The sequence below is a fragment of the Ceratosolen solmsi genome, unplaced genomic scaffold (assembly GCF_000503995.2).
Source record: "Ceratosolen solmsi marchali unplaced genomic scaffold, CerSol_1.0 scaffold17, whole genome shotgun sequence".
Lineage (NCBI taxonomy): Eukaryota > Metazoa > Arthropoda > Insecta > Hymenoptera > Agaonidae > Ceratosolen > Ceratosolen solmsi.
The window spans coordinates 417,221-444,186 of NW_011948445.1; the positions used below are offsets into that span (position 1 = coordinate 417,221).

Consider the following 26,966-nt stretch of genomic DNA (forward strand, 5'->3'; position numbering starts at 1 on the left):
TAGATTTCTTGATTGAATATAAAAGTATAAACCAAATACTAATAAACGTTTATAAGACAATTCCTTTTGGCATATTTTTTATAAAAAATTTTAATTTATTTATAAAATAGAAATCATATCATTTTATAGAAAATTATATGAAAGAGAAATAAAGAAGTATCAAAAATGTAAGATGCTATGATAAAATCTAAATGTGTATTAATAAAACAATGTATTGATTTATTATATAAAAGAAGTAATATTAATAATTAAATTTTTCATTTCTATATTCAGCTGTCCAGAAGATAAAAAAATATATATAAAAAAATGAATTTTTTATTTTGGACTTTTTTGGTTATATTACTTGTATTTCATACTAGTGCTAAACCTTTTTTAATGCATATACCAAAACTATTGATTGTATCTTATGATGCATTTAGGTATGTAAAAATTCATTTAAATCATATAATGTTTATATTTTTATTGGAAAATATAACAAATAACAACTTACAATAAGTTATAGTTATATACGATATATTAAAAGAACTAAAATTATGAAAATTGATATATATATATCGTAATTTTTAATATACAAAGAAAATTTATATTAAAATCTATGTATCTAAGCAAAGTAAATTATTTAATATTATTCTATTATTTAAAAGTAGAAATGAAAATATATATAAGTTATAAAATATAAAAGTAAAATAAGAATATGTTATAGAAATATTTTTACAGAATTAGTTATTTTAATTCCAGTACTATTTATTAAATATGAAAAATAATTAGAAAAATTATTTGTAATTCAATTTAATAAAAATTTTGTTTTAGTAAGTAAATATACATAATTTGGTCAGTTAGTATATATATCATATTACACATTATATTTTTATTTTAGATATGATTATTTTGATAGAAATATGACACCTTTTCTCGAAATGTTAAAAAGAAACAACACTTATGTTGATTATATGAAAAATGTTTTTATAACAAAAACATTTCCAAATCATCAAACAATAGCTACAGGATTATTTGTAGAATCTCATGGAGTTATTGACAGTGAATTTTATGATAAAAAATCAGGAAGGATAATTAAGTATTCAGAAGAATTGTATAATTATAATAATAATATTCTTCCAATATGGGTTTGTTATTTGAATATAATTAAAAATAAATATTTTTCAATATAAATTCATGTATTAATATATAATAAATATTTAGATTCTTAATGAAAATAGTGATAGAAATAGGCATAGTGGTGTTATGATGTGGCCTGGTATTGGTTTTAAATATCATGGTTCAAGTCCTACATTTGAATTAGTAGGTTTATTAAATTTTATGATATAGTTTGTAACATAATTTAAAATTTTAATTAATCAATATATTAATTATTTAAAATATAATTATTTTTTAAGTATTATGCGCATATATTAGAAGAAAAAATACTTGATCATTTAAATATAAATATGCTGTTATTTTATAATTTTATTTTATTAATAATTCTAAAGAATATTTTAAATAATTTTAAATTTTAAATAAATATTTTAAATAAATTAATAAATGTTAATTACAAAAATAGTTTTATTTTTTTAATAAATTATAAACTAATCCATTATCAGAATCTGTTTCATAGTCATGGAATATATCAGTGTCATGGAGAAAAAGAATAGATATTTTAATATCTTGGTTTAATCACCCTAAAACTCCTATTAATTTTGGGATGTTGTATATTGAAGAACCAGATTTTCATGGCCATGGAATTGGTATTAATAATGCAAATTTCAATAAAGTCTTAGTGAAATTAGATAATATTACAAAATATCTTCATGATACTTTGAAAGAAAAATCATTAAATGATGTAAATGTTATACATTTAAGTGATCATGGAATGTCTACAGTTACAATAGATAGAATTATAAATTTAACAAATTATATCAATCCATCTGATTATATATATGCAGGATTGTCACCAGTAACAAATATTTATCCTAAGGCTGGTAATATATATAATATCTCTAATATAATTGATTCAATAATAAATATATACTTAAAATACTTGATTCTTTTACTTTCATATATTTTATTTTATTTATTAATTATTTATTTATTATGTTGTAGGCAAAGAGACTTTAATATATACAAATTTAAGTATAGCATCAAAACGTACAAAGAAATTTAATGTATATTTAAAAAAAGAAATACCTAAAATCTATCATTTTTCTGACAATACAAGAGTAGGGCCTATACTTGTTGTTGCTAAGCCTGGATATGCATTTGAAACATTTTATGATAATTTTCCTTGGTATGAAAAGGAATTCAATATCACAGGTATTAAAACATAACATAAATATATAGTTTTGTTAAAAGTAAATAAAATTCAATTTTAATTTTCATAGTTAATGAAAAATCTGAATTTGGTGTTCATGGATATGACAACAATGCTTCAGAAATGTATCCTTTTTTCTTTGGTGTAGGACCTGCTTTTAAAGCAGAATGTAAAATGCAGCCTTTTAACAATATTGATTTATTACCTCTATTTTGTGAAATACTTAATGTTCAATGTGATCATATAAATGGAACTTTAGGTGATTTACAAAAATGTTTAACTAAACACAATTATAAAGAAACTTTTTATAGTAGTGTATGTAAGTAATCTGGTTTTTATTTTGGTGAATATATTTTTAATACATAATTTGAAGTCCGTAATACACAAATAAATTCATGATCATTTATTTATTTGTTATTACATTATAGATATTGGTGGTGCTGTTATATCAGTTTTAGGAATTGTAATTTTATATTTAATATTATTAAGAAAACGACATATTGAAAAATATAATACCATATATAGGTGTGTAATAATTCTGTTATATCTAATTTAACTTATAGTATTTAAATTATTAGTATCAATCCATAAAATAAGTTACAATAAAATTTATAATAACTAATCATGAGTTATATTATGGCTTTTATATAGTAATTGAAAATTACACTGCTAAATAATCTAAAGTAATTGTTACATCTTGTTTTCAGAGCTAGATCAACCTAAATAAGATCAAATAACATTTGTATTACAATATTGCAATAAATAATATCGTTCTATATTATTATAATTTACATTCCATAATACGTCATTGCAAGACTATAATTGTATAATAATTAATTATTAAGATATACATAGAGGGGTTACCGAAGCTATTCTATCATTTATGATAAGTATAATTGATCCAAGTAAAATAGAAAATAATATATTATGTAATAGAAATATATATTTTTTAATAAAAATATTTAATTGCAAAAACAATTTTTCTTATTGACAAAAATACTAATTCTTTTTCAAAATTAAAAAACGAAAAAATAAATTTGATATAGCAGTTGTTAACTATGGGATACAATTAATTTATCTACATTTTGATTCCATCAGTATCCCTTTTATTTCCTTTTATTTGGTTAATAAAAAAAATTAATATAAGACAAGAATAAATTAATCACTGGATAAGATATTGTTAAAATCTTGAATACTTATATAATTTAAGAATCTTATGTTTCGATCAGAATGCATTAATATACATTTTTACCTATAAAGTTTTAATAAAGCAATTGGTCAAATTTTTAGTTTTTATAGTTTAATTTTTGTAGTTTTATAGTTATATTATACTTTTCATAGTTAATCAAGATTATCCCAACATGTGCAAAACTTAGCCATAGAAAATTTTGAACAATTTAATTAAGGGTGGCTGTGATTAGATCAATGATATTAATCAAATAAATTGTTTTGAAAAGAGTTTAAATTGGCACAATATAATTTTGTATCTAATAACTGCCAAAGAAATACATGATTATTGGAAATATGAAATTATTGAATATTCAAAATAGTTAGGTAATGATAAATTGAAAACATTAATAAATGTGTGAACATGTAAATTGTGAAACAAAAATCGAGAAATATACAAAGTAGTGGTTGTATGAATTGTACATTATTTCACTTATTTCTCAATAATTATAATTGTATCTCTTAAGCATTTCACAAATCAAGTGACTAATTAAATACGATTTCATTTAACAGTGTAATTTATATTAATTGTAATTCATAATTGTATATCAACTCATATATGTATTTAGTTTCATAGATTTATTCATAATTAATTCTGATACGTCGATGAATATTATTATAAACAAAGAAAGTTCATCGACTTTAAACGATTAGAAATGAGTGCGCATCTTCTTATAGTCTTAAAAACAGATATTTTATATGTTGTACATGATTACAAATGTTTGATTTAACCGCCATTATCTATCTTCCTCTTTCACTTGTTATCAGCTTCATATCCGATAAATGCGCTTAATTTGTACTGTTTCTCTTACCTTCTTTGCCTCTCTTGACTATTTGCTTGTTAAGAATCTTGTATATTAGTTATTTTTATGATTATCTCTCCTATATAATAAGATGCATACATTGGCAACATGATATATATATCCTTTTATCTTTATTCCTCATTCTTTCTTTAACGAAATTGAAAGTAACACATTGTCAAGAATTCGTAAAATTTTTTTTATAAATGATATGTATAAATTTTGAAGATTTTTAAAGAATCATTACAGTTTATACATTTATGAAAATTAAAATTTTTTTATGGTGTAAATCACTTTTTTACATATCAACATTTTTCAATAAAATCAACAGGAACATAGCTAATATATATTTGAGGTATGCACAATTACAGTTTAAATTTAGTTTTCAATGATGTGATTATAATGAAAGATTTTTTGAACATTTATTGAGATTATATAACTTTGTCAGTGATAAATAAAAACAAATAAATTTACATTATTACAAAGTGAAGTAAACAAAATTAAAATTTAAAAAATGTATCGTACTGTCAATATTATTTTGTTAATACATTAGAATAATTTTACGAGTTATTACATTGAAATTTAGGGACAGATGAAATTTTATGATTTTTTTAAAAATATAAGACCGTTACAATCACAAAATTAAAGAAGATAATTAGATGCATATTTATTTAATTAGTCTTTTGAATATTTAAAAATAAATATTTCATATGCATATTTTGTTTTTATAAAAATTGATTTAAACTGGTAAATCATACTATGTTTACGTAAAATTTGTAGTAATCAGCATTTATCATGCATGTATATATTATAATTTTTAGGTTAAATTCGTTTTTTTTTATTAATTATAAAAACAAATTTATCTTAATATTTTCCGGGACAATAAATTAAATTTAATCTAAAATACGAACAATTAAATAACAACATTTTTAATATCGTATTTATGTGTAATGGGTCGATTACAATATTTCAACAAAGCTATGTGGTACTAAATAGTGCTGCAGTTTGAGATAAATATAGATTAATAATATGCTAAATTTGTAGTAATAAAAATACGAAAAATGTTAGTATTATATTTAAAACTATTGAAAAATCTAAAAAGTATTAATTTCCCATATATTTTAAAAACACAAAAATATACTTATGTTATAATTATTTTAATTCATTTATGGAAATTAGCTATTGTATTTTTATATAATTAAATTAATTATAGGTCAACTTTTAAACATTAAATTAATTTGTTTAAAATTCCGTGTTTCGAATTTAATACTCTCTAATAATAGGTATTTTATCATAATGATGAAATCTACTCTAATCATTTTTAATTTGAAGTACAATTTTAATAAATTAAATTATTACTTATTATCTGGAAATAATTAGAATTATTATCCATGATATACAATATGATTTGGTATACTGAAAGTGCATCAGAATTTATATTTGTACTTCAGACATTTAAATTTATTTTTTATTATATTGTATAATATACCTTTTATATTTTCGAAATCATATATTTTAAAAGTACAAAGTAATTATATTTTTGTAATTATTTTATTTTGGAAAAAGCTGCAATATATTGGAATAATAAATCTGAAATTCAGCGAAAATGAATTGAATAAGACATCTAATTCATTTTGTTGATGATTTCCGTTTATATCTATGATACAATTATTTTTGTTGATTTGACTTAATAACTCAATATATTGTAAAAAAATAATAGAAAAAATATAAATGTTTCACAGAACTTCTAATATTTATTAAATAAAGAAATGAATTCATCAATAAAAGATATCAGTAAACAAATTAAATATAATAAATATTCTATACTTTTACCAACGTATAATGAAGTAGAAAATTTACCAATTATAATATGGCTTATTATTAAATATATGGATGAATCGTAAGTATATTTTTGTTCTTTGTGAATTATATTATAAGGTGTTTTAACTATATTTTTTTAGAAATTTACAGTATGAAATAATTGTCATTGATGACGGTTCACCTGATGGAACTTTTGCTATGGCAATCCAGCTTCAAAATTTATATGGAAAAGATAAAATTGTTTTAAGACCTAGAACAAAAAAAATGGGACTTGGAACAGCATATATACATGGAATTAAATATTCAACTGGTAGTTTTATTGTTATAATGGATGCTGATTTATCTCATCATGTAAGTCTATTTTTTGTATTTCTTTAATGTTGTTTCAATTATTTTATAGTTTTAAAAATGGTTTTGTAACAATTAGCCTAAGTTTATCCCAAGAATGATTAAAAAACAAAAATTATATGATTATGATATTGTAACTGGTACAAGATATTGTGGAAAAGGTGGAGTTTATGGATGGGATTTTAGAAGAAAACTTATTAGCCGTGGAGCAAATTTCATAACTCAAATTATGTTAAGACCAGGAGTTACTGATTTAACTGGAAGTTTTAGGTAAGAACTTTATATATAATTTATAAATTTATAATTCTACAGTTTTTGAGTTAATCGATCAATAATATTATTAATCTCTTTTTTAATTATTCATATATTTATAATATAGGAAAATATTAAAATACATTAAAATATTTCTTTTCAATTTTAAGATTGTACAAGAAAAACGTCTTGGAAGAATTAATCAAATCTTCTGTATCAAAAGGTTATGTCTTTCAAATGGAAATTATAGTGAGAGCAAGACAATTATATTATACTATTGGTGAAGTACCAATTTCATTTGTTGACCGTGTTTATGGAGAATCAAAATTAGGTAGTTCTGAAATTATTCAATTTATCAAAGGCCTTTTGTATTTATTTGCAACAATTTAATATAAAAACTGTTATATTTTATAATAAATTCTTATTATAAATACATAATAAATATATTTTCATTCTTTCATTGTAGCTAATTAACTACAAAATTTAAATATATGAAAATAATAGTAAGTTATTTGTCAAATAGTCTTAGACATCCACATATAGTTCTAAAATAAATATTGTAATATAATTAATTAATAATATAATATAATATTAATAATAATATATTGTAATATAATTAATTAATAAGATAACACTGACATAATCATTGCAGAAAGTGAAGATCTTCCTTGCTTTATGTATATCAAGTATATAAGACTACCGTATTTTCTAGTCTATTAAATTCGTATTCAGCTATTTTCAATTATTCCTACAGTCTGTATAATCTAGTTTTCATCTTAATACTATCTGAAAAACTATTAAAGCTTTATTTATCTACACAACTTTTTACATAAATATAATCAATTTTAATTTATATGTGATTATATTTTATTGACAAAAATTTTCAAAAAATTGACAAATATTTATTTTATTTAGATTAATAAAATAATTTAAATTTATACATTGATGTTTTATTTGAAAATATTGAACTTTTTTTTATTAAATTATATTTTATTTTATTTTATTGAATTTTCTTTTATATAATTTATGTTGCATGTTGAATGATTAACATTCTTGAATTTATTATTTCTCCTCTAACTGGTTATGTATCCAGATCTTTCTTGATGCAGGTATTCATACAGATATTTATGACTTCAATCTAATACAAGTTTTGCTACTATTTTTACTCGTATTATGTCAGCATACTTTGGTTGATAACTCCACATACCTATTTCTTTGCTTTTGGGCCATGTTTAATTCAATCTATATTACAATCTAATATTACAATTTTAACATACTTCACTACAAAATACTAATTAAAAATTAAATTTACCTATATTGCCAATTAAATTATAAAAACAAAATTATTAGTTTTAATGATTATTTAAATTTTTCTAAAGAATCTAATATATTAATATACAAAATTAATGGTTAGGTCCCATTTATAATATAAATAGAACTAATTATTAAATAGCGTTGTTCCAGAATCCGAGAATCTCGCGAATATCATTTTAGAGAATATTCCAATTGTTATAAATTCCGAGAATATCATTTCTGGTAAAAATATCAACGTATATTTAATTTAAATTTAATCCAGTGGTTATTTATGGGAGGCACGCGACGAGCAAGCTCTCTGTCTTAGCAGGGCCGCCTTCAAACAAGTTCTATTACTGGGGACGCCATGGAAGGAAGACGCGTTAATTTTCTTGTGCTGCAAATAAAAGGTTATTTGCAGGTTAATTGATAAAATAAATAAAATGTTGAAACCATCTCTTTCATATCAAGAAAACGCCAGACTACACAAGACGTACTTCCGAATAAAGAGTGTGCATAATCATTGCTAATCCTTACAAAATCAGCAACAAATCATCTCCATCATACGGATCAGGTCAAGGCTACTGTATCTCTGTGAGTAATCCGAATCTAAGGCAGAATCGTTAATCCTTACAAGATTAGCAAAAGCTATTATTAATAACATAAGACATACGTATACCAGAAATATGCACAATTGTTGCTAATCCTTACAAGATTAGCAAAGGCTATCATTAACATAGAAAACCATACTCACTAATAAAAAGTGTGCATAATCAGTTGCTGATCAACTTACAAGATCAACATCATCACTAACCTCAAGGAATATCTTGTGTAGGTAACCTGTTCACCACACAATCAGTTCCAAGCAACTGCATCATAATGATCGAACATAGCATATACCCTTCCACCACAACAATAATGTAATTGTAAATTAACCATAATAAACCATATTTAACGAAAAAGCATACACTGTATTAAATTAAAGCCTTTCCACTTAAGTCCTTCCCAAGCAACCGCTAGGGTTGGTGGTAAATTATTATAAAGCTATCGAACAAGCGTATATTGAATTATATCACAAATAAAATTGTAAAAATTATTTAATTGAATAACAATTGAAAATTGCATTTTATAGTACAGATATATTAATACTAGTGCATATGTAAATTATTGTATCATATTTATTTTATTTATAACATCCAAAAACCCATGCAACTGAAACATAGATTAATTAACAAAATAACAATCTATTTCAAGATATTAAAAATAATATATAACTCATTCCTTGGAGTGTATTGATTGAAAATCACATACTTTCACATACTTGATAATGAACACAGAATTAGGCAATTTACAAATATGTATATATGAATAGTAAGTTCACAACAGTTAGAACAACTTATAGTATTAAATTTGAGAAGTTTGTGTTCGCTGTAGTATTTGGAGTATGATATCAAAGGATAATCCTAAGCATTAAACACAAATAATAAACTTCCCTTTCATTAAAGAAGTTCAATAATATACGCCTTGACAAAGACATCAACTTGTTGGTTTGGATTTATTTTTACACCTTAACCCATAACAAAAATCATCAATAATCAACTCAATTTTATATACTATTCACAAACTATGGATTCATTTAAAATTCACTTTAAGATCAAATCAAAGAAATTTATAGTAATATATGCACCAACAATAATGACTTAAATATATTTAAATTACAAATGAATACACGCAACTATCAATCACTCGACTCAACATTTTATAAAGTTAACATCATTTGGTTAAATTACATTATTTAGCTACAATGTTATTTGTTTAATTTGATTGTTGTATCAAAGATATAACGTTTTATAATTTTATTAAAAGTTACCTAATTATTTAAACCCAAAAATTTAGAAAATCATTCACGAAAACATTTTTACTGATTCACCAACTATGTAATGAACAAAAATATTGTATAACTAAAATTTTCGAAAAATCAATATCGTTTTCTACAAATAATAAATGATTAGTACCTTTTATGCATTACACAGCGATTAGGATAGTTTATCCTTAGATAATAAAATTTTAAAAGATGAAATTTGGAGAACCATTTCGTGTCTTGAGTTTCCACAGCTTGGTGAGTATTCATTCTTCAACTAGAATATTCGATTTACTGCATAAAAACATAAAAGGCTAACTTATTAGTTTTATAATTTTTATATTAGTTTCATAATCTGAGCACTGAATATACAAATGAAAGTGCATTATATTTAAATTTACTGTATTTCCGTTACTTGCAGTTTTATCTTAATATAATATGTACATATTTAGTTCGAATAATAGTTGGATATAGATATTATTTAAAAATTTATATTTGTTACAAAATTATACATATACTTATACATCGTGCCTTTTATTTATTTTTATTCAATTAGCAAGAAAAATAAATATGCATTGAAAAACTTAAGATATTTAAAAAACTGGATGGTATTAAATACATCAAATTAATTTTATATTTTATTGAAAAAAATAAAAATAAATGATAGTTTTAATTAGTAAAATGTAACTCATGATTCTATTACATTTATAAATATATAAATTATGTAATACAAAATTTTATTTTAATATATGATTCAATATTTATTCATCATATATTATTTACAAAATTCAATGGTAAAAAATATAAACATTAACCTTATACATCTTTTACAATTTTAAAAAGTAACTGGATTATGTTGACATTTTAATATGAATAATATATAAATTAATTTATTATGTAGTTATTACATAAAATTTGTAATTCTTTATATATTAAATAATAATAATTAAATAATAACTTTTAAATATTTTTATAAGTGATCACAATATCGTGTTATTTCTTTATGTAAAAAATGTTAATTTAAATTATTTTATAAAAAAAATTATTTTTTAGAAAATATTATATCTTTTGTTGAAATTAATTTTTTAAATTTTTGCCTAATCAATATAAAAAATTATTAACCAATTAAAAACATTGTTATATTGTTTTTTATTATAGTATATATAAACATTTTCAGGCTTTTCCTGTCTTACGTAAGTATAAATACAGTTTAAAATATTACAGGCTAAAAATAAAAACAAATTAATGTTTTTTCTAAAGAATTAAATTTTTGTCTTTTTGTATCAACTGATTATTAATAATAAACCCTTTTTTGCTTCCTCTATTTGTATATATTGTAATGTTGGAAAAATTATTAATACAAACTTAATAAATCTTTATATGTATATTTTATAAGAATGAATCAATTCATTATCATATTACGTTACAGTTCTCATTTATGTATACACAATAATCTAATTTTGTATATTAAACAAATTACAAAAGGAATGAAATAAGGATAATGACCATTTCCATAGAAATCTAAAAATACAATTTAGGATTAAATTAAAATTAACAGCTTCCACATACAGCCTATAAAGATAGCTGTGATATTACAGATTACTATTCATTAATATTTTTTCTAATATTAATCTCAAAGTGAAATATTCTCAATTACGTTAATAGATTAAATTGCTTACCAATGAATTTCTCTGGTCATATCCTTTTACAAATAACGCTTCTCTGAATTATTTATTTTGTATTCTTTTCTAAATCTAGAATTTATTTTATTGATAACAAATAAATTAAGATACTTTAATAATTGTCTGTTAAATACAAAGTTCTTTTTAAAACTATTCAATTGAAAATTTTTATTACCATTGTTAGACACATCAAAAATAAAGTGATTCTAATGCAATTCGAAAAAAATTACATTTTTCAGCTTTTTTTTTAAATATATTATAATTATTAACCATCAATGTAGTATATTAACTTTAAGATAATAAAATTTAACAAAATTTAAGCATTATATTTAATTTTAAACTAATAACTTTTATTATGTTATATTCTAACAATACTTTTCTAATTTAAATTGTTCATTTATATAATTTGAGATTAATATTACAATCTAAATGGAGCTCTTTGTTCTATTGGTGTAGGCTGTTTTCCTTTTCTTTGAATCGATATTGACATAGAGGTATCAGATGCTCCGGATGGTTTTCTAGTCAGCTTTGAAACTGGAGGTAAAGGCGTACTTGTACCACTCGATGGTGTTCTTGTTCTAGTGCAATTAATTAAAATTAGTAATCAAGATTTTATATAAGCATTAAATAATTATAAGATTATAATATAACTTTAACATTAAATATTAGTTACAAGAAGCATCATTATTAATTTGATTGGTAAAGCAACAGTAAACAGTTATTTTATTATCTAATTTGTTTAGTAGCCATTGGTATATTAGTTGTTGAACTTGTATGAGAACTGCTCCTAATATTTACAATGAATGGGTTAGTTAAAATTTAATTATTAAAACAAAAGAAATAATATTAAATGCAGATTAACTATTCAATACAGTGCAATATTAGAACAATATTACAAATATAGCTGTAAATTATATTAGTAGGATTTATTGAAATATGAAGAAAAAGCATTACAAAATTTTATCGAAACAGTATAATTTAGATTAATTTTTTAAAGAATCATAAAGGGATATTTTTCAAGTCATATTTTATCCTGATTAACAGATAAATAAATTATTTAATAATCCTGTAAAACTTATAAGAGTCAATCATGCCAGCATACCCAGTAGAATCAGTAGAAATGGTTGATTGGTTACTTTGCACTGAATGAGTGGATATATTACTGATTGTAGATTGGGGAGATTTTATCTCTGTCTTCACACACACAGGAATCTGTGATCGACTAAACCATTGCCATTAATAAATCAGTACATTGTGGGGCAAATTTTAATAAAGTTGAATTTTATATTAAACCAAGCTAATTAACTTGATATACTAGTATTAATAACAATTATGATAAAAAATAAAATGATTGATATTAAATCCACCACCAGTATTACAAAGCAATCATTGTATATATAAATAAAACCTTTTTCACTCTATGCATGTTAATACAATTTCTACACATTATATTTGTATTTTTTTTGTTGTCAAGTCTATAATAATTTAATAATTAGAGTTTACAATTTATAATCTAAAGGAACACTTTCGTATTCAAGTATTAACTGAATAATATCATAAAAATATACTAAAAATCTTGGTAGTAAATTAAAAATGTAATGGATATTATATAACACAGAAAGAAATTTAATTAAATTAGTAATATTAAATTAAATGGTTAATACTATTTTACCTAATTGATGTTCCAACACCTGTCAGAGTTGGTATACTTGAAGCTCGATTCATTGCACTTAACCTAAAAGACATTTGAACATCAATTATAATTTAATCATAAATTATAAATATATAATTAGTTTCAAACTTTATGAATGTTATTTTATCAAAATCTAAAATAATCTTTTAAGTAAGATATATTGCTTTTAGTTAAAAAAAATTTTTTTAACTTTGCATTAAAAAAATTAATATTTAAAAATTTTTCTAATGCACTTTAATTTTAAAACATAAAATTTATGTTACAGTTAAATATTTTTAATAATAATTTGTATTAACTTATGTGAATATTTATTTACATAGACAAAAAAATTGATTCTTACTTTAAATTTTTATTGCACCATATAATTATACCACAAACCAAACCACAAAATAATTATAGGTTTTAAAACAAACCTGGAAAGTGTACCACTGGTGGGACTGCCTAAATCAGTTGGAGTACGTGGTCGAGAAATAGAACCATTCGCATTAGAAATAGTTAGTCTTTTATTGGATACACTATTACGTCGACTAGAAACAGATGTATTTCCACTCATTCTTCTTGGAATGCGACTTGGAATACTTGGATCATCTGTATTAAATCAATGTAGTAATTTAATGAATTTCAATAATTGCTGAAATTGACTTATTATATACATAAAAATTTCAAATTCATTCGTATAATATTACACAAAATATATCTTTTTAAATAGTTAATCTTAATTATAAATTATTTGAATCTAATACTATATAATTCTAAAATGATGCGTCTATTTAATCACATATAAATTACCAGTACTATCTAACGATTGCGTTGAACCGTATCGACTAGATGGTTTGCTGCCTTGTTGTGATGTTGGTCTACTAGTTGGTCGACTTGTTGATCTGCTAGAAGGATGACTACCTCCTATAATTAAACATTGTATCAATGCTTTTATCATTCCTAAGTTCACGAATGACAATATATAAAATATATAGTGTATGTGTAACAATAACATTTTTAATACTTGTTCTGATTAATTTTTAGACGAAAATCAGATAATTTGACCATCTTGATAAATAATTAATAATCATTTATTTTAATGAAATAAATTTTTTTCTTGAAAAATGTTTTTCTATTCTACATATTCTATTTCTATAATAACATTTATTTAAAAATATATTTAATCCAAGAACAATGTACAATGCTTGCATTCCTAATCAAATATATGTATATATATGGATAGTGATAAAATTTTTGAATTAATTTATTATGTTTCATCGTAACCCAAATTATTCTCACCTGGTGTTAAAGTATGTTTATAAGATGTGTTTATTTTCCTGGATGAAATACGAAAAGAACTTTCGTTATCACTAAGGCTGTCAGATGCACCAACATTCAATGATGTCCGTGAAGTTCTCATTTGTCCCATTGGTAAACTTCGAGCACTACGTTCTCTCACCTACACATTTTTAAAAAAGTGGCTTTGTAATTAATAAAAACATTTATGTTATGCTATAAATACTTGATTTAGAAGGAAAACTTATGTTTAATTCATAAGCCAATAATTTTTTTGTATGGCCATATATTCTTATATTTTGATAACCTTATTTAGTATTTAATATAAAACTCGAAATATTAGCATTACTATTGATTAAAAATTTTTTTAAATAGCATCTAAGTAACAGAATAGCAATATAGCTAACACTAATTACATACATACCAATTCCTCCTAGCATTTGACACTTCAACCTTATTTATTATTATGACAAATACTATTTAATTTATTAACGGAACAACTTGAATGCTACAATAAGCAAATTACGAATTGCTATTTGAATGAAGATAATATTTTTAATTGTTAAAATTTTATTTTTTTTAAATGTAGATAATACAGAAATACATAGTTTATTTCATGTATCTTCAGAATTAAACTGGCAAACACAGCACGTAGCATAATTAAATATTAAAAACATGCAAATATATTTAAACAATTGTCAAAATTGATAATTATTTTATGACTTCAAATACCTTTAATAAATGCCACTGTGTACTTATTTAACAGAATTTATTATATTAAAATTGTTTACTCTTATTTTATTTTACTCAAAATTAACAAAGCTATCTTAATATCTATTTAACATTTTTTCTTAATTTTAAGTTACTTACATTATAAAACATTATTTTAGAATAGTGTAAAAAGAAATAATAACAAATAATGTTTATATTAATTAAATGAAAAGTTATTAATAACTCAATGCATAATTTCAAGTTAAAAATTATACAATAATTATTTATATCAATATTGAACAAAAATTATAATTTATATCAGTCTTAATATTAAACAAATTGGCTTTAAATTTTTTGAGTTATTTAATAATACTAACCATTTTTCCCTAACATATACGATATAATCAATTACATTTATCTTACTATAACAAAAATATAACAAAGCAAACATGGAAAGCATATAGAGTGCAAAAAAAGTATACTATATTTTGGTTTGGCATCAACAGATAACGAAGAAGCAGAAAAATGAAGATATTCTTATTATTTACCCAATGATAAGAGGGAGCGTGCATGTGGAGAGGATACGAACATGGAAGATCCTCTTTTTGCCTCAAACTCTCAAAAATCGGCATCAGTTGACTCATAAACTCCTCCGCTATACCGCAAATCAATATTGTTAGTAACAACTAATTTTTTAGCTAAAATTTCTCTTATCGCCCTTATGTACCAACAATTATTTGAATTCAAGGATTCAATCGTTTACTAAAAAGATTATTACAAATAAACCGTTTTATTTCAGTAATCTCAAAAAAAAGACAATTGAATTAGTAAAACTAAATCTTATAATCTTTTTATAAACATGAAATCAACGATTTATGGAAAACTTCTGATGACAAAAATCACATCTCCTGAGGTATGTATATCGCAAAGCAATTATTTGCTTTATATGCTTCATCCTTAAACTATTGAAATAAATTTTTTCTAAGTATGCCTTGCTATGGATAATTTATATTTTCACATAAAGTAGTCAAAAGTGCGATTTATAGAAGAAAAATTAAAATTGTAGCTTCAGCGTGAATATAAATAAGAAAAAAGCATCTACAATCAAAGAAATTCCACGTACACTGCTGTATAACCTTAAGCTTATAAGTGGTCCTTATTATATATACTTGTACTTACCATAATCATACGAAGATTTATTTTTTATATGATATTTTATGGTCAAAATTACATGTTTTCAAACTTGAAATAAAAAAATTATATATCAGCTACAAATGATAAATAAAAAGTCAATTACGTATTTTCAAATCCAAAAAAAAAATAAGAAAGAAAATATGTATTAATGATTACTTTAATAATAAAAAAAAATTTTTTAATTCCAATTGCATAAAACAAATAAAATGAACCAACTAAGAATTATTTACATGATCAGAGAATAGAGATTTTATTATGGAATCATTTCAGCTATGTATTTAATTTTAATATAATTATTTTCAACAATTTTAATACATGTTTAAATAATAAAGGAAATTTATATTTGTGTATAAATTATTTGATAAATTTTCCAGGAATAAAATACTAATATTTTTATTTTATAATTATAATGCATAGGGACATTTTTTATTAAAATTATATAATTATTAAAATTAATTTATACATTATGTTGTATAAATTACACAGTTGGATATTATATATAATTTACACAATTATATATTATACATAGGTAATAAGCTAAATTTGTATTGATGATAACAAGTAGATAAAAAGAAGATTAAACTACTTAACGAAAAAAAACTTAAAAAAGAAAAACATATCATTCAAATCTTTTGGTAACGAGTAGATACATTAAAATCATAACAAAGAATACTGTATAAGATAAAAGATATTTCCAAAATATTGCAAAAGAAAAATTTTCATGAATATTTTAAATGAATGAATAAAAAATAAACTAAAATGAAAGGTTGGTGTTAAAAGGCCTTTACCTTAGTAATCGGTCCAGCCGACGACAATTGGTTGCGTGCGGAAGTGGGGTTTGGTTTGGACCTGAAGGCTGTCATAGATTGGCTCACCCCGTCCGCCAGTATAAATTGTTCTCTCAGCTCAATATTCGTTCTTCCTTTGGCTAATATTCAAGGTTACGTGCACGCAGTTAGTCGGGAAGCATTAAAAGGGAGATGCAGGAATTTTTCGAAAACAATCTCAATAAGAATTGTATACATAAAATAATAAAATATAAGGCAAAATTTTAATATGCAAATATACACATATACATACGTATCCATATATATGACAAAATACATTTACAAGAACAAAAATTTCATTGAAAATAATTTATAAAGCGAAATAAAATTACGTAAATATTTTTTATAGCTCATCATAAAATTATTTAAAAATAGAAATAATTGGTACAATATATATATATTGTATAAATGGGTTTCATAACTCAGTTTATTATTACACAGTGAACAGCAAAGACATTAATATTAACGAATTAGTTACTGTTGCTCAATAATTTTAATAAGTGCTCTTATATTAATAAATAAAAATATTAATTTAATACATATACTGTAAGAATGAAAAATCTATTTCTCTTATAAATTTTATAAAACTCATCACACCACAAATACAAAATTTACATAACCATTTTATAAAACAAAATTTTATTAAAAGAAATATATTGAAAATTGAATTTTTTGTTCATACACATTTTAATTATTTATTTAAATAATTAAAATAATTGTTATTAAATATAAAATAAATAAAATGACAACTTTGTAAATTGATTATAAATAAGGTAAGACAATAATTTAAAAATAAAAAATATGGATTCTATATTATATAAAGTAATTTCAAATTTTAATAAAAATTAACATAAAATTAATTAAACAGTAGAGATTCATAGGCAGATTAAAACTGAGTTAAAGTTATTATGTATGCAAGTTTCACTAAGTGGACACCAACTCTTAAGTGACTCATTTATTAGCATCTGACATTGGTATTAAAAAAATTTATAATTTAAGTGAATAATAGAGATGATTAATTGAAAATAACAAAACAGTTTTCAGCACAGTAAATATAAAAAAGAAATAAAATAAGATATTTAGCTAGCATTGTTATTAAGTTCACCAATATTTTATTTATATTATACGATATTGCATTAACCGTTTTTTAATTTTATTATATACTAAATTTTTATTTCTATACAGTATAAAAAGTAACATAAAAGAAACAAAATTTAAATTATATTGTCTTATATGATGTTAACTACAAACTAAGCAGAAGCAATAAAAGCGAATACACATTATCATCAGTATTTACCTTGTTATTCACGATACAACTAGCTATTTAGTTAATCACATTTTAGTTACCTCAGGAGTTGAGATTAAGAATATTAATTAAATTAATTTTACAATTTTTTATTTTATTTAAGTAAAATTTTTTAGACTTTATTTAATAAATTTAGTATTTTTAAATAGGGTGGAAATAGCTGAACTAATTATAATAAAGTAATGTATGATTCTAGAAAATAATTGATGAATGTAAAAAATATATATTATTAAATAAATAAAATATTCCATTTAATATCTAAAAAAAGGATAAATTATTTATAGTATATAGATAATTTAAAATAAGCAAATAAAAGATCATAAAATTGTATGATAAAGTTATAAATTTAATTGTTATAATCTATTTTAGTATAAATTACAATTAGGATTAAAAAATAAATTGTAAACTTACCGCGACATGGATCATTTTTTAAAAGAAATTCGTCTAGAGCAACCCATCCACCTCCAACTCGAACCATAACAGTTGAGCGTAAAATTCTAACTAATCGAAGTTTCTGACTATCGCCAAACTGAATATAAATATTTACATAAGAAAATATTAAAATATAAATAGCTAAATTAATAAATGTTTTTTTACATACCCTATATTTTCCTTCTCCTACTTGAAATACTCTAAATTTTTGTCGGCATGTACATAGCATCACTAAACGTTTAACTTCATCGTGAATTTTATCAGTATCATTATATGTGCGTCTTTCTTCCCAATCAGGCCTCAAAGCTGCTATGAATTCCTTCCAATCAATAAGACCTTCACTATGACGATCGAATAAATCAGCAACAGCGCCCATTTCCATACGAGATGTGTCAAATTCTATAATTAATGACATTGTATCTTATTTATTTAAAAACATATTATTTCATTCATGTTTTGTGTAGTAAAAATATACTCGTATTAAGAATCCCCTGAACAAAGTCATCTCTTGGTATAAGTCCATCATTGTTTTTATCCATTTTTCTGAATAAATCCGTTAATCTAGATTTTTTGTGATTCATAAACTTTAAAAACTATAAAAATAAAAATCGTTTTTTAATAATATAAACAATAGAACACTACAGTTATTCATTTATTAAATAAAGCAATTACTTTTTTGCGCCATTCTTCCCAATTAAAATTTGCAACTCGATCCAATTCTTCAATGTAATTTAACTTATTTTGGAGTCGCCGTTGACGCTCCCATGCCAACATCCAAACGTTTCTCCATTTATCCCAAAGAAATTTGACTCGTGGATTACGAAACTCTAGCTCAGTTCCTTTACTAATGTCGAATAAAATAAAAAATAAATTTTAATTACAACACCACAACATAAAATATTTTAAAAGATAATTTTAATCATTTAATATACTAAATATAAGATTATAAACGTTATTCTTCTGTTGCATTACAAATGTCAATATTATTTAGTAACAAAAATAGACTAAACCTTAATTTATCTATGCAAGACAAATTCATGAATTTATTTAAAAAATGTGATTATAGAATATAATGCTCTGTATTTAATATCCATAATTTATGAAATAATAGAAACAAATTAAAAAATATTGATACCGATGTATACAATAATATAATCGTATATAAAGTATAAAGACCTTCCTTTTGGTGGAAAGCGTGGACCAATATGAGGCAGTGACGGATCTGGTGTTTTTTCACGACCTGGACTGGTTCGGCTAAACAATAACATGCCTCAAATCACTCAAAAATTTCTTATATAAAATTAGGAAATATGTAATTTTAATTTCTTATCTATTGTATACTTGTTTATATTAATAAATTATTATTTTTAAAATTATATAAATATGTATCGTATTATATTATCTACTATAATATAATTAAGTATTTAATCTAAACAATATAAATTTAGAAATATATAATAATAGAATTAGAAATATGTAATACAAATTTGATATTTTAAGTATACAATCCAAATAATTAAAGCTGAAGATGGTTATCTTCTATATTTATATATTATTAAAATAAAAAACTAATTATGTACTACAGTTGTTGTTATAACATCAAATACTTAATTACACTAAGTGAATTAAAAATTGATAAATTGGAATGTAACAATTTCTTCTAAAAATAAAAATAAAATAGGTTTTTAAATAAATATTTATGTATGAGTAGACACAGGCAATAACAAATAAAAATCTATACCTTCCACGCTTAAGCGACTGGAATAGATCTCGACTTCCTTTGAAGCTATAGAATGATAATAATAGTGAAAATTGATTATACAAAATTTAAAAAAAATTAAAATTTGGATAAAATAAAAAAAAATAAATTAAAAATTAAAAAAAAAATTTAAATTCCTTTAAAACTATTTGATACTACGTTTCTATTTATTTTTGTTAACTCATACCTTTGCTTATGAAGAGGTAGCTGCTCGCTATCATTTTCTTGATATTGATCTTTCTTATAGTTAGCAAATTGAATACAACATACCAAAACATGAATGTGTATATTATTTTGTAAATAATAAAAATGAACAAATATTCACAGATAAAATTGAAATACAAAACTAATTTACCAATCTTTTAAAGTACGAAAAAGTTTAATATTAATAAAAATGTTAGACTTATACAAAGAATTAAAACAATAAAAGTTAGATCTTAATAAGCAATTCTAAATAATGAAAAATAATAATGAAAAATAATAACAATTATACATGCAAACATACATAAATGTAGATAATTTGCTCTTCAATTTGCGTGAATCCTTAATAGGTTTAATTTGGCGTGCTTTACAAATACGATCTACTTCATTTTGTCGTCTAGCCGTATTTTCCATAAATTCTCTGTGTTCGGAAATAAACGTTTCAAGAGTAAAACGATCATCCGGTAGAGATTCAGCTTCTAGGTTAATCAAAGTATTTTCAAGTCCTTCGAGCCAAGTAAGTAATTCTTCTAGTAGGTTATCAAGATCCTGTCAAATAATAAATAATATAAGACGTTTAAAAGTAAATAATTATACAGTATAATTAACAATAAAATAATATACGCTGAAAATAAAAATTAAATCACCTGAAGGCCCTGCATATGGTTTTCAAGTCTTTGATTACGTTGATGCGCCCAAGTAGCTACTTCTTCCCACCTAGATTGAATAATAGTAATCCAGTGTTTTATTACAATAATTCCATCGGGATGTGCTTTAATAAGAATGATACGGGCCAATTCAAGAGTATTATCTTTTTCAATCTCTTTCGCTCGTAATTCTTTTAGAAAATTTTCGTGTTCTAAAAGTTGATTTTTGCTTTCTTGTTCGTCTTCAGGTAATTGTCCAGTAAAACGTAACTTCATTTCGGCATTACTGAGCCATTCAAGAAGAATGTGAACTGCTTTGTGAAGTTGCTCAGCATCTTTAAGAGCTTCTTTTAAACCTATAGACTTGCTATTTGATAGCCTTGTAACTATATTCCAAAGCGAGTGTAGTTCAGATAATTGATACCTAATAGTGGAAGCATCTTCGAGCGTAGCTTTACTTTCAAGTTCTTGACCAGTTTTAGTAACTGAGTCCATCTGCGTGGCACGTGATGCTAAATCATTTTCTAAATTTCTATGTTGTTCGACTAAATTTATTACGGTATCAAAGTCACCATACAGTGGTCCGCTATTAGATAACGATTTCTCCGTTTTTTGCAGCCAGTCAAGTAATGCCTGTACAGCATCCTTAAACTGTCCAGAAAACAGTAAGGCTTCTTCTAACTTCCTCTGTCTATCGACACTTTTATTACAAATCCTCGTCCATTTATTCTTCAATTCATTCAAAAGTTCACGAAGTCCTGGTTCATCATTTTTAGGTGCTTTATCCTTCAGTATCTTACCGCTTTTCATAATTGTGTCATAACTGTTTTGCTTTCCACTTAATTCCTTTTGAATTTCCCGATGTTTTTGCAAGCGAATTTTAATTTTTTCAGGATCATTACCTCCCAAACTATCAACAACATCATTTAAAGTCTTTTCAGTTTCATCCAACCAGTTCATTAGATTTGACCAGCCGTCATGGAATTCACGCGCTTCTTTATATCCATGATCAAGAGCTCGTGTTCTCTCGGCTGATTTGGAAACAACTCGTTCCCATCTAAGAATTTAATGATTTTATATTCACATACATTTCCCGAGTTATAATGAAATAAATATATGGATATATTTAAATACAAATATAACATACCTGTGTTGAACGCTAATAAGAAGGTTTTTTATGAGTATAACGTCTTGTTTTTGGGAAAAATATTTTAAATGTGTTCCTTTTTTATCGAGGTTCAACATAGTTTCTCGATGAATGCCAACGTCTTTCTGAAAAACTTTATGCTCTTCTATTTGCTCAAGAATAGTTTCCATAATTCGCGAGACTGGCTTTAAGTTTGTAAGAATTTTTTCTGCATTTGTAAGCCAATTAACGAAAGTTTGAAGTGCATTATGAAACTCAGTAGCTTCTTTTAGAGCTATCTCAAGTTTGATTTTTTTATCATTGGCTCGAGAAGTAACATTATCCCAACGTTGTTTAAGTGTCCGAAGATTGTGATTAAGGCCACATGCACTATTATCAATCGTGCGTTTCATATATTCCTTGCCTTGCTGTAAAACTGTTTCTACTTTAGGGCGATTTTGCTCCAATTCATTATATAACTCCATAAAACGCTCCAGTTGTTCAGATGCCGTTTCCGGAAGACCACCTACAGGTTTTGATGCAACAATTGCATTATCAACGTCACCCAGCCATGAGAGCAAATCTTGAATTTCAGCAGTAAAAGACTGAGCTTCGCGCAGGACATCTTCAAGTTCTCGCTGTTTATCCGCAGCACACTGCAAAAGATCTCGCCAGCGTCGATTCAATGTGCTAAGTTTCTCGGTAGTAGTAGAAGCTTCTACTGTATCCTTTCCATCTTCAATCAGTTGACGTCCAGCATCATTTAGAGTATCAACGCTTGTTTGATGGGCTTGAATATCATTAACTAAAACTTTTAATTTGGCGAGTTCAACTTCTATAATTTGGGAATCACCAGCAACTGGTCGTAGTTCATTAAGCGTTCGATCTGTTCGATCGATCCAGACAAGTAGTTCATCTAAAGCATGTTGAAATTGTCCTAGTCGCAGTAATGCGTTTTCCAGTAGACGTTGGCGCTCAACAACTCCACGGAGTAGTTCGTCCCATCTTCGGTTAACTATTCCTAGTGGCTCTTTAATAGCTTGAGCCTGCTCTGATGACGTTCTCTCAGTTAATTCCGTAGCTTGTCTGTTAAAATTTGTTTTTTCAATTAATTATATTGAATTACCTTTATAAATAGTTATCTAAGTACAAATTAATAGTCTAAAATAGTAATCAAACGTCTAGCATATATATTATATAAAGTTATGTGCATTTACAATAGATGTATATACAGATATAAGTTTCGGTTATTTTACTAATAATTTTGTAGCATACTCAAATATTCTGTAAATGAATTTTATGTATATAAAAATTAATTTTTAACAATGTTTAATTTGATACAAATAATTATATAGAAAAAGATAGTAAAGAATACCTATTCAAAGCTTCAACTTTGACCATACGAGGATCAACTTCAGCCTTAAATTGAGCCAATTCTTTAATTTGTTTTTTTATTTCATCAATGTCACTGCCAAGTGCTCCCATGTGTACAAAGTTTTTTTCAGCTTCTTTAAGGAAAGTATGTAAATCATCAAGTGTACCATGAAATTCCATGGCTTTCTCCATAGCATCAATGAGATTTTCCTCGCGACGGGCATAAAGTGCTGTAACATTATCCCATGCTTGATCAAGGTCTTCGATGTGCTTTCGTACTTCTGGTTTATCTGGTTCACCACATAAACCCATCAATTCCTGGCCTGATTGACGGACTTGTTCAACATCTGGTTTAGTTTGGTCTATTTCTTGGCGAATTTCATGCAGCGCTACTTGTTGTCGCTCGATAGCAATTGGTTGGGCTGCTGGTGGAGCCTGACTAGCCAATGCATCCTGTAGTTCTGCCAATGTTAACATAACACCTGATAACTCTGACCAAAAACGCTCCGCTACCGTTAATGCGTCATCCAAACTGTGTGCTCGATCGCTCGTCGTCTTATGTACATCTATCCAAAGGCTATTGAGTTTATCTAGCTTACGTCTTATATCACGCACTGCAGGATCTGAACGACCAGCAGCTTTATTGATAACGTCATCAGCTGCACGACATACTGCAGCAAATGCTTCTGATCGTTGTGCTAATTCATCGGCAAGCGCTGCATTTTCTTCCAATTGATCACGAAGTCGAGTTGGATGCGCACTTACAGGTTCGGTTGTACACGCTTGTTCAGCTGTACCAGAAAGAGCACGCAACATTCCTTCGAGTTTGTCAGAAAATTGAGATGACTCTTGTAGCGCAGCTTCAAGTGCTTTTTGTCGAAGACGTAATTCAGTACGTAAGGCCGTATATCGTACATTATCCCCATCGACAAGTTCTTGTAATCGATCAGATTCTTCTTCAGTACAAAGATGCATTAATGCTTCTCCTGTTTTATTTAGTTTCTCAATGAGTGGTCTATGTTCAGTAATACTTTGTAATAGTAATTCATTTCGATCCTGTTGTAATGCTATAAGTTCTGGACGTAGAGCAGGCATTGGTAAAGCTGATACTTGTTGTTCGGCTTCTTCAAGCCAGGCAACTAATCCTAAATGACTGTCGCGCAAATGTTCAGCCAATGGCAACGCTTGTTCAAGAGCGGCTAAACGCTCTGCTGCAAGTACTCCCACAGTATCGGCAAGTTCCCGTAATTCCTCCGCACGATCACGAATTGACACACTATCCTCATGTTGACCAAGTTCACGTAGTAATCGTTTAGCAGCTGATAAAATGTCACGTGCACGACTACGTTGTCCAGATACATCATCGTTAAGTGCGCGATGTTCTTTCAATTGAATGCGAGCAACTTCAGGTTCACCACTTGGTCGTTCTGCGTCACGTAATTGACAATCAGCTTCACGAAACCACTCCAGCAATTCTTCGGTATCACCGACAAGCTCAAGAGCTCGTTGTTTATTCAGATGTAATCGTTCAGCCTTCCGCTGAATTTGTTCAGCTATTGTATCGAAACGTCGATTATCACGCATTACGAGCGCCTCAATACTTGCAGCACCTTCACCAGGGGAAGCTTGACAGAGTTGTGGCCCGAGTATATTAATACGATCAAGCACCGCTCGGATTTCAGTAACCTCAAACTCAAGACGAATAAGATCTTGTTCATCTGACTCGGCTACTTGCAACATATTCTCGGCAGTCTGCATCCAATCCATAAGGCGACTATGATTTTCGTGAAATTGTCGTACAAGCGGAAGTATTTCTTGAGCTCGTTCTAAAAGCTCTGTATTTCTTATTGATAACTCACTATAACGTCGTCGTAATGAGTCAAGTTTATCTTTCAGTTGCAATGCTTCATCCGCAGAAATATGTCGCATAAGTTCAAGTCCAGCTTCTGTTGTATCATTGAGTGCAATTCGCCGTGATCCAAGTTCTTCGTTAAGATCTGAAAGGTCCTCGAATTGTTGAAGTAATCGCTCTGTGTGAACAGTGAGTATCCGATATTTGCTTAACTGAGTTTCCATACTTTCCAACCAGATCTGAAGTTCTTGATAGCTAAGTACTAAATGACGCAAACCTTTTTTAGAATGTTGTAATAATTCAAAAAGAGCCTCAGATCGTTCAACGAGCACTGAATATCGATCGGCAACTTCCTGTAATTTATCTGCTAGACCAGTTGCTTCTTCTTCACCAACAAGAGCCATAAGTGTACTTGCAATATCGGTGAGTTCACCGAAGTTGATTTTTTTTGAAAGTATATCTTCATGTAAATGTGAATGTTCATCAATACACTGTTGTATTCTCTCCTCATCTGTTGGCACGAGTTCCATTTCACGAATTTTTTTTTCACAGCGCTCAAGCCAACCGATCATTGGCATTAATTTATCTTGAAATTCTTTAGCTACAGCCATAGCGCGCTCAAGAGATAGCATTCGTTCAACTGCACCCTCTGTCAAGTTATCAAATCGACCCATTAAATTTCTTAACTGTTTTTCGATGGTTTTACGCTCTTTCGAATCGCCACTTGCAACTACATCTTGACCCATTTTATACAATGATGAAATTGAATTCTGTCGATCGAGCAGCATCTTCTTTAAAAATTTTTGCTCTTGCAATTGTGCTTTTGCAACTTTGTAGTCCGATGATGGAGATTTTTGATTGGTAACCATCTCTTCTGTGTCAGTAAGCCATTTTGCTAGTCCATCAAGCGCTTCTTGGAATTTACCTGACTGTAGTAGTCCAACGTCCAAACGTCGATCTCGTTCGCTTAACTAGGTATT

At 25.6% G+C, this 26,966-nt stretch overlaps 3 protein-coding genes across 3 annotated transcripts in view; 2 read left to right on the forward strand and 1 right to left on the reverse strand.

Moving 5' to 3' along the window:
* The first annotated feature begins 329 nt into the window (after nt 1-329).
* LOC105366095 (bis(5'-adenosyl)-triphosphatase enpp4) lies at nt 330-3,173 on the forward strand. The gene is made up of 8 exons (XM_011504411.1): nt 330-419; nt 878-1,124; nt 1,201-1,299; nt 1,613-1,976; nt 2,098-2,307; nt 2,376-2,624; nt 2,734-2,830; nt 3,013-3,173. The coding sequence occupies exons 1-8, from the start codon at nt 376-378 to the stop codon at nt 3,026-3,028; spliced, it is 1,326 nt and encodes a 441-aa protein (XP_011502713.1). The 5' UTR covers nt 330-375; the 3' UTR covers nt 3,029-3,173.
* A 2,928-nt stretch (nt 3,174-6,101) lies between these two features.
* Nucleotides 6,102-7,148, forward strand: Dpm1 (Dolichyl-phosphate mannosyltransferase subunit 1). Its single transcript, XM_011504412.1, has 4 exons — nt 6,102-6,232; nt 6,294-6,504; nt 6,581-6,771; nt 6,924-7,148. Exons 1-4 carry the CDS (start codon nt 6,102-6,104, stop codon nt 7,141-7,143), a joined length of 753 nt encoding a protein of 250 aa, XP_011502714.1. The 3' UTR covers nt 7,144-7,148.
* A 4,804-nt stretch (nt 7,149-11,952) lies between these two features.
* The window catches only part of shot (dystonin-like protein short stop), a 69,813-nt gene continuing 54,799 nt past the window's right edge, over nt 11,953-26,966 (reverse strand). Inside the window, exons 23-39 of the mRNA XM_011504469.1 lie at nt 24,136-26,957; nt 22,782-23,846; nt 21,635-22,691; nt 21,292-21,536; nt 20,204-20,281; nt 19,700-19,871; nt 19,503-19,620; nt 19,197-19,426; nt 19,007-19,124; nt 17,251-17,390; nt 14,561-14,720; nt 14,455-14,474; nt 14,072-14,267; nt 13,696-13,870; nt 13,262-13,324; nt 12,692-12,811; nt 11,953-12,167 (exon numbers count right to left, since the gene is read on the reverse strand). Of these exons, the coding sequence (XP_011502771.1) occupies nt 12,008-12,167; nt 12,692-12,811; nt 13,262-13,324; nt 13,696-13,870; nt 14,072-14,267; nt 14,455-14,474; nt 14,561-14,720; nt 17,251-17,390; nt 19,007-19,124; nt 19,197-19,426; nt 19,503-19,620; nt 19,700-19,871; nt 20,204-20,281; nt 21,292-21,536; nt 21,635-22,691; nt 22,782-23,846; nt 24,136-26,957 (6,939 nt within the window). The 3' untranslated portion in view covers nt 11,953-12,007. The remainder of the gene's footprint in view (nt 12,168-12,691; nt 12,812-13,261; nt 13,325-13,695; nt 13,871-14,071; nt 14,268-14,454; nt 14,475-14,560; nt 14,721-17,250; nt 17,391-19,006; nt 19,125-19,196; nt 19,427-19,502; nt 19,621-19,699; nt 19,872-20,203; nt 20,282-21,291; nt 21,537-21,634; nt 22,692-22,781; nt 23,847-24,135; nt 26,958-26,966) is intronic.

Coding starts and splice junctions, on each gene's coding strand:
- Dpm1 (XM_011504412.1), top strand. CDS start 6,102: ATGAATTCATCAATAAAAGATATCAGTAAACAAATTAAATATAATAAA. Junction 6,233..6,293: donor ATTAAATATATGGATGAATC/GTAAGTATATTT, acceptor ATATTTTTTTAG/AAATTTACAGTATGAAATAA. Junction 6,772..6,923: donor GATTTAACTGGAAGTTTTAG/GTAAGAACTTTA, acceptor TTCAATTTTAAG/ATTGTACAAGAAAAACGTCT.
- LOC105366095 (XM_011504411.1), top strand. CDS start 376: ATGCATATACCAAAACTATTGATTGTATCTTATGATGCATTTAG. Junction 420..877: donor GTATCTTATGATGCATTTAG/GTATGTAAAAAT, acceptor TTTTTATTTTAG/ATATGATTATTTTGATAGAA. Junction 1,125..1,200: donor ATAATATTCTTCCAATATGG/GTTTGTTATTTG, acceptor ATAAATATTTAG/ATTCTTAATGAAAATAGTGA.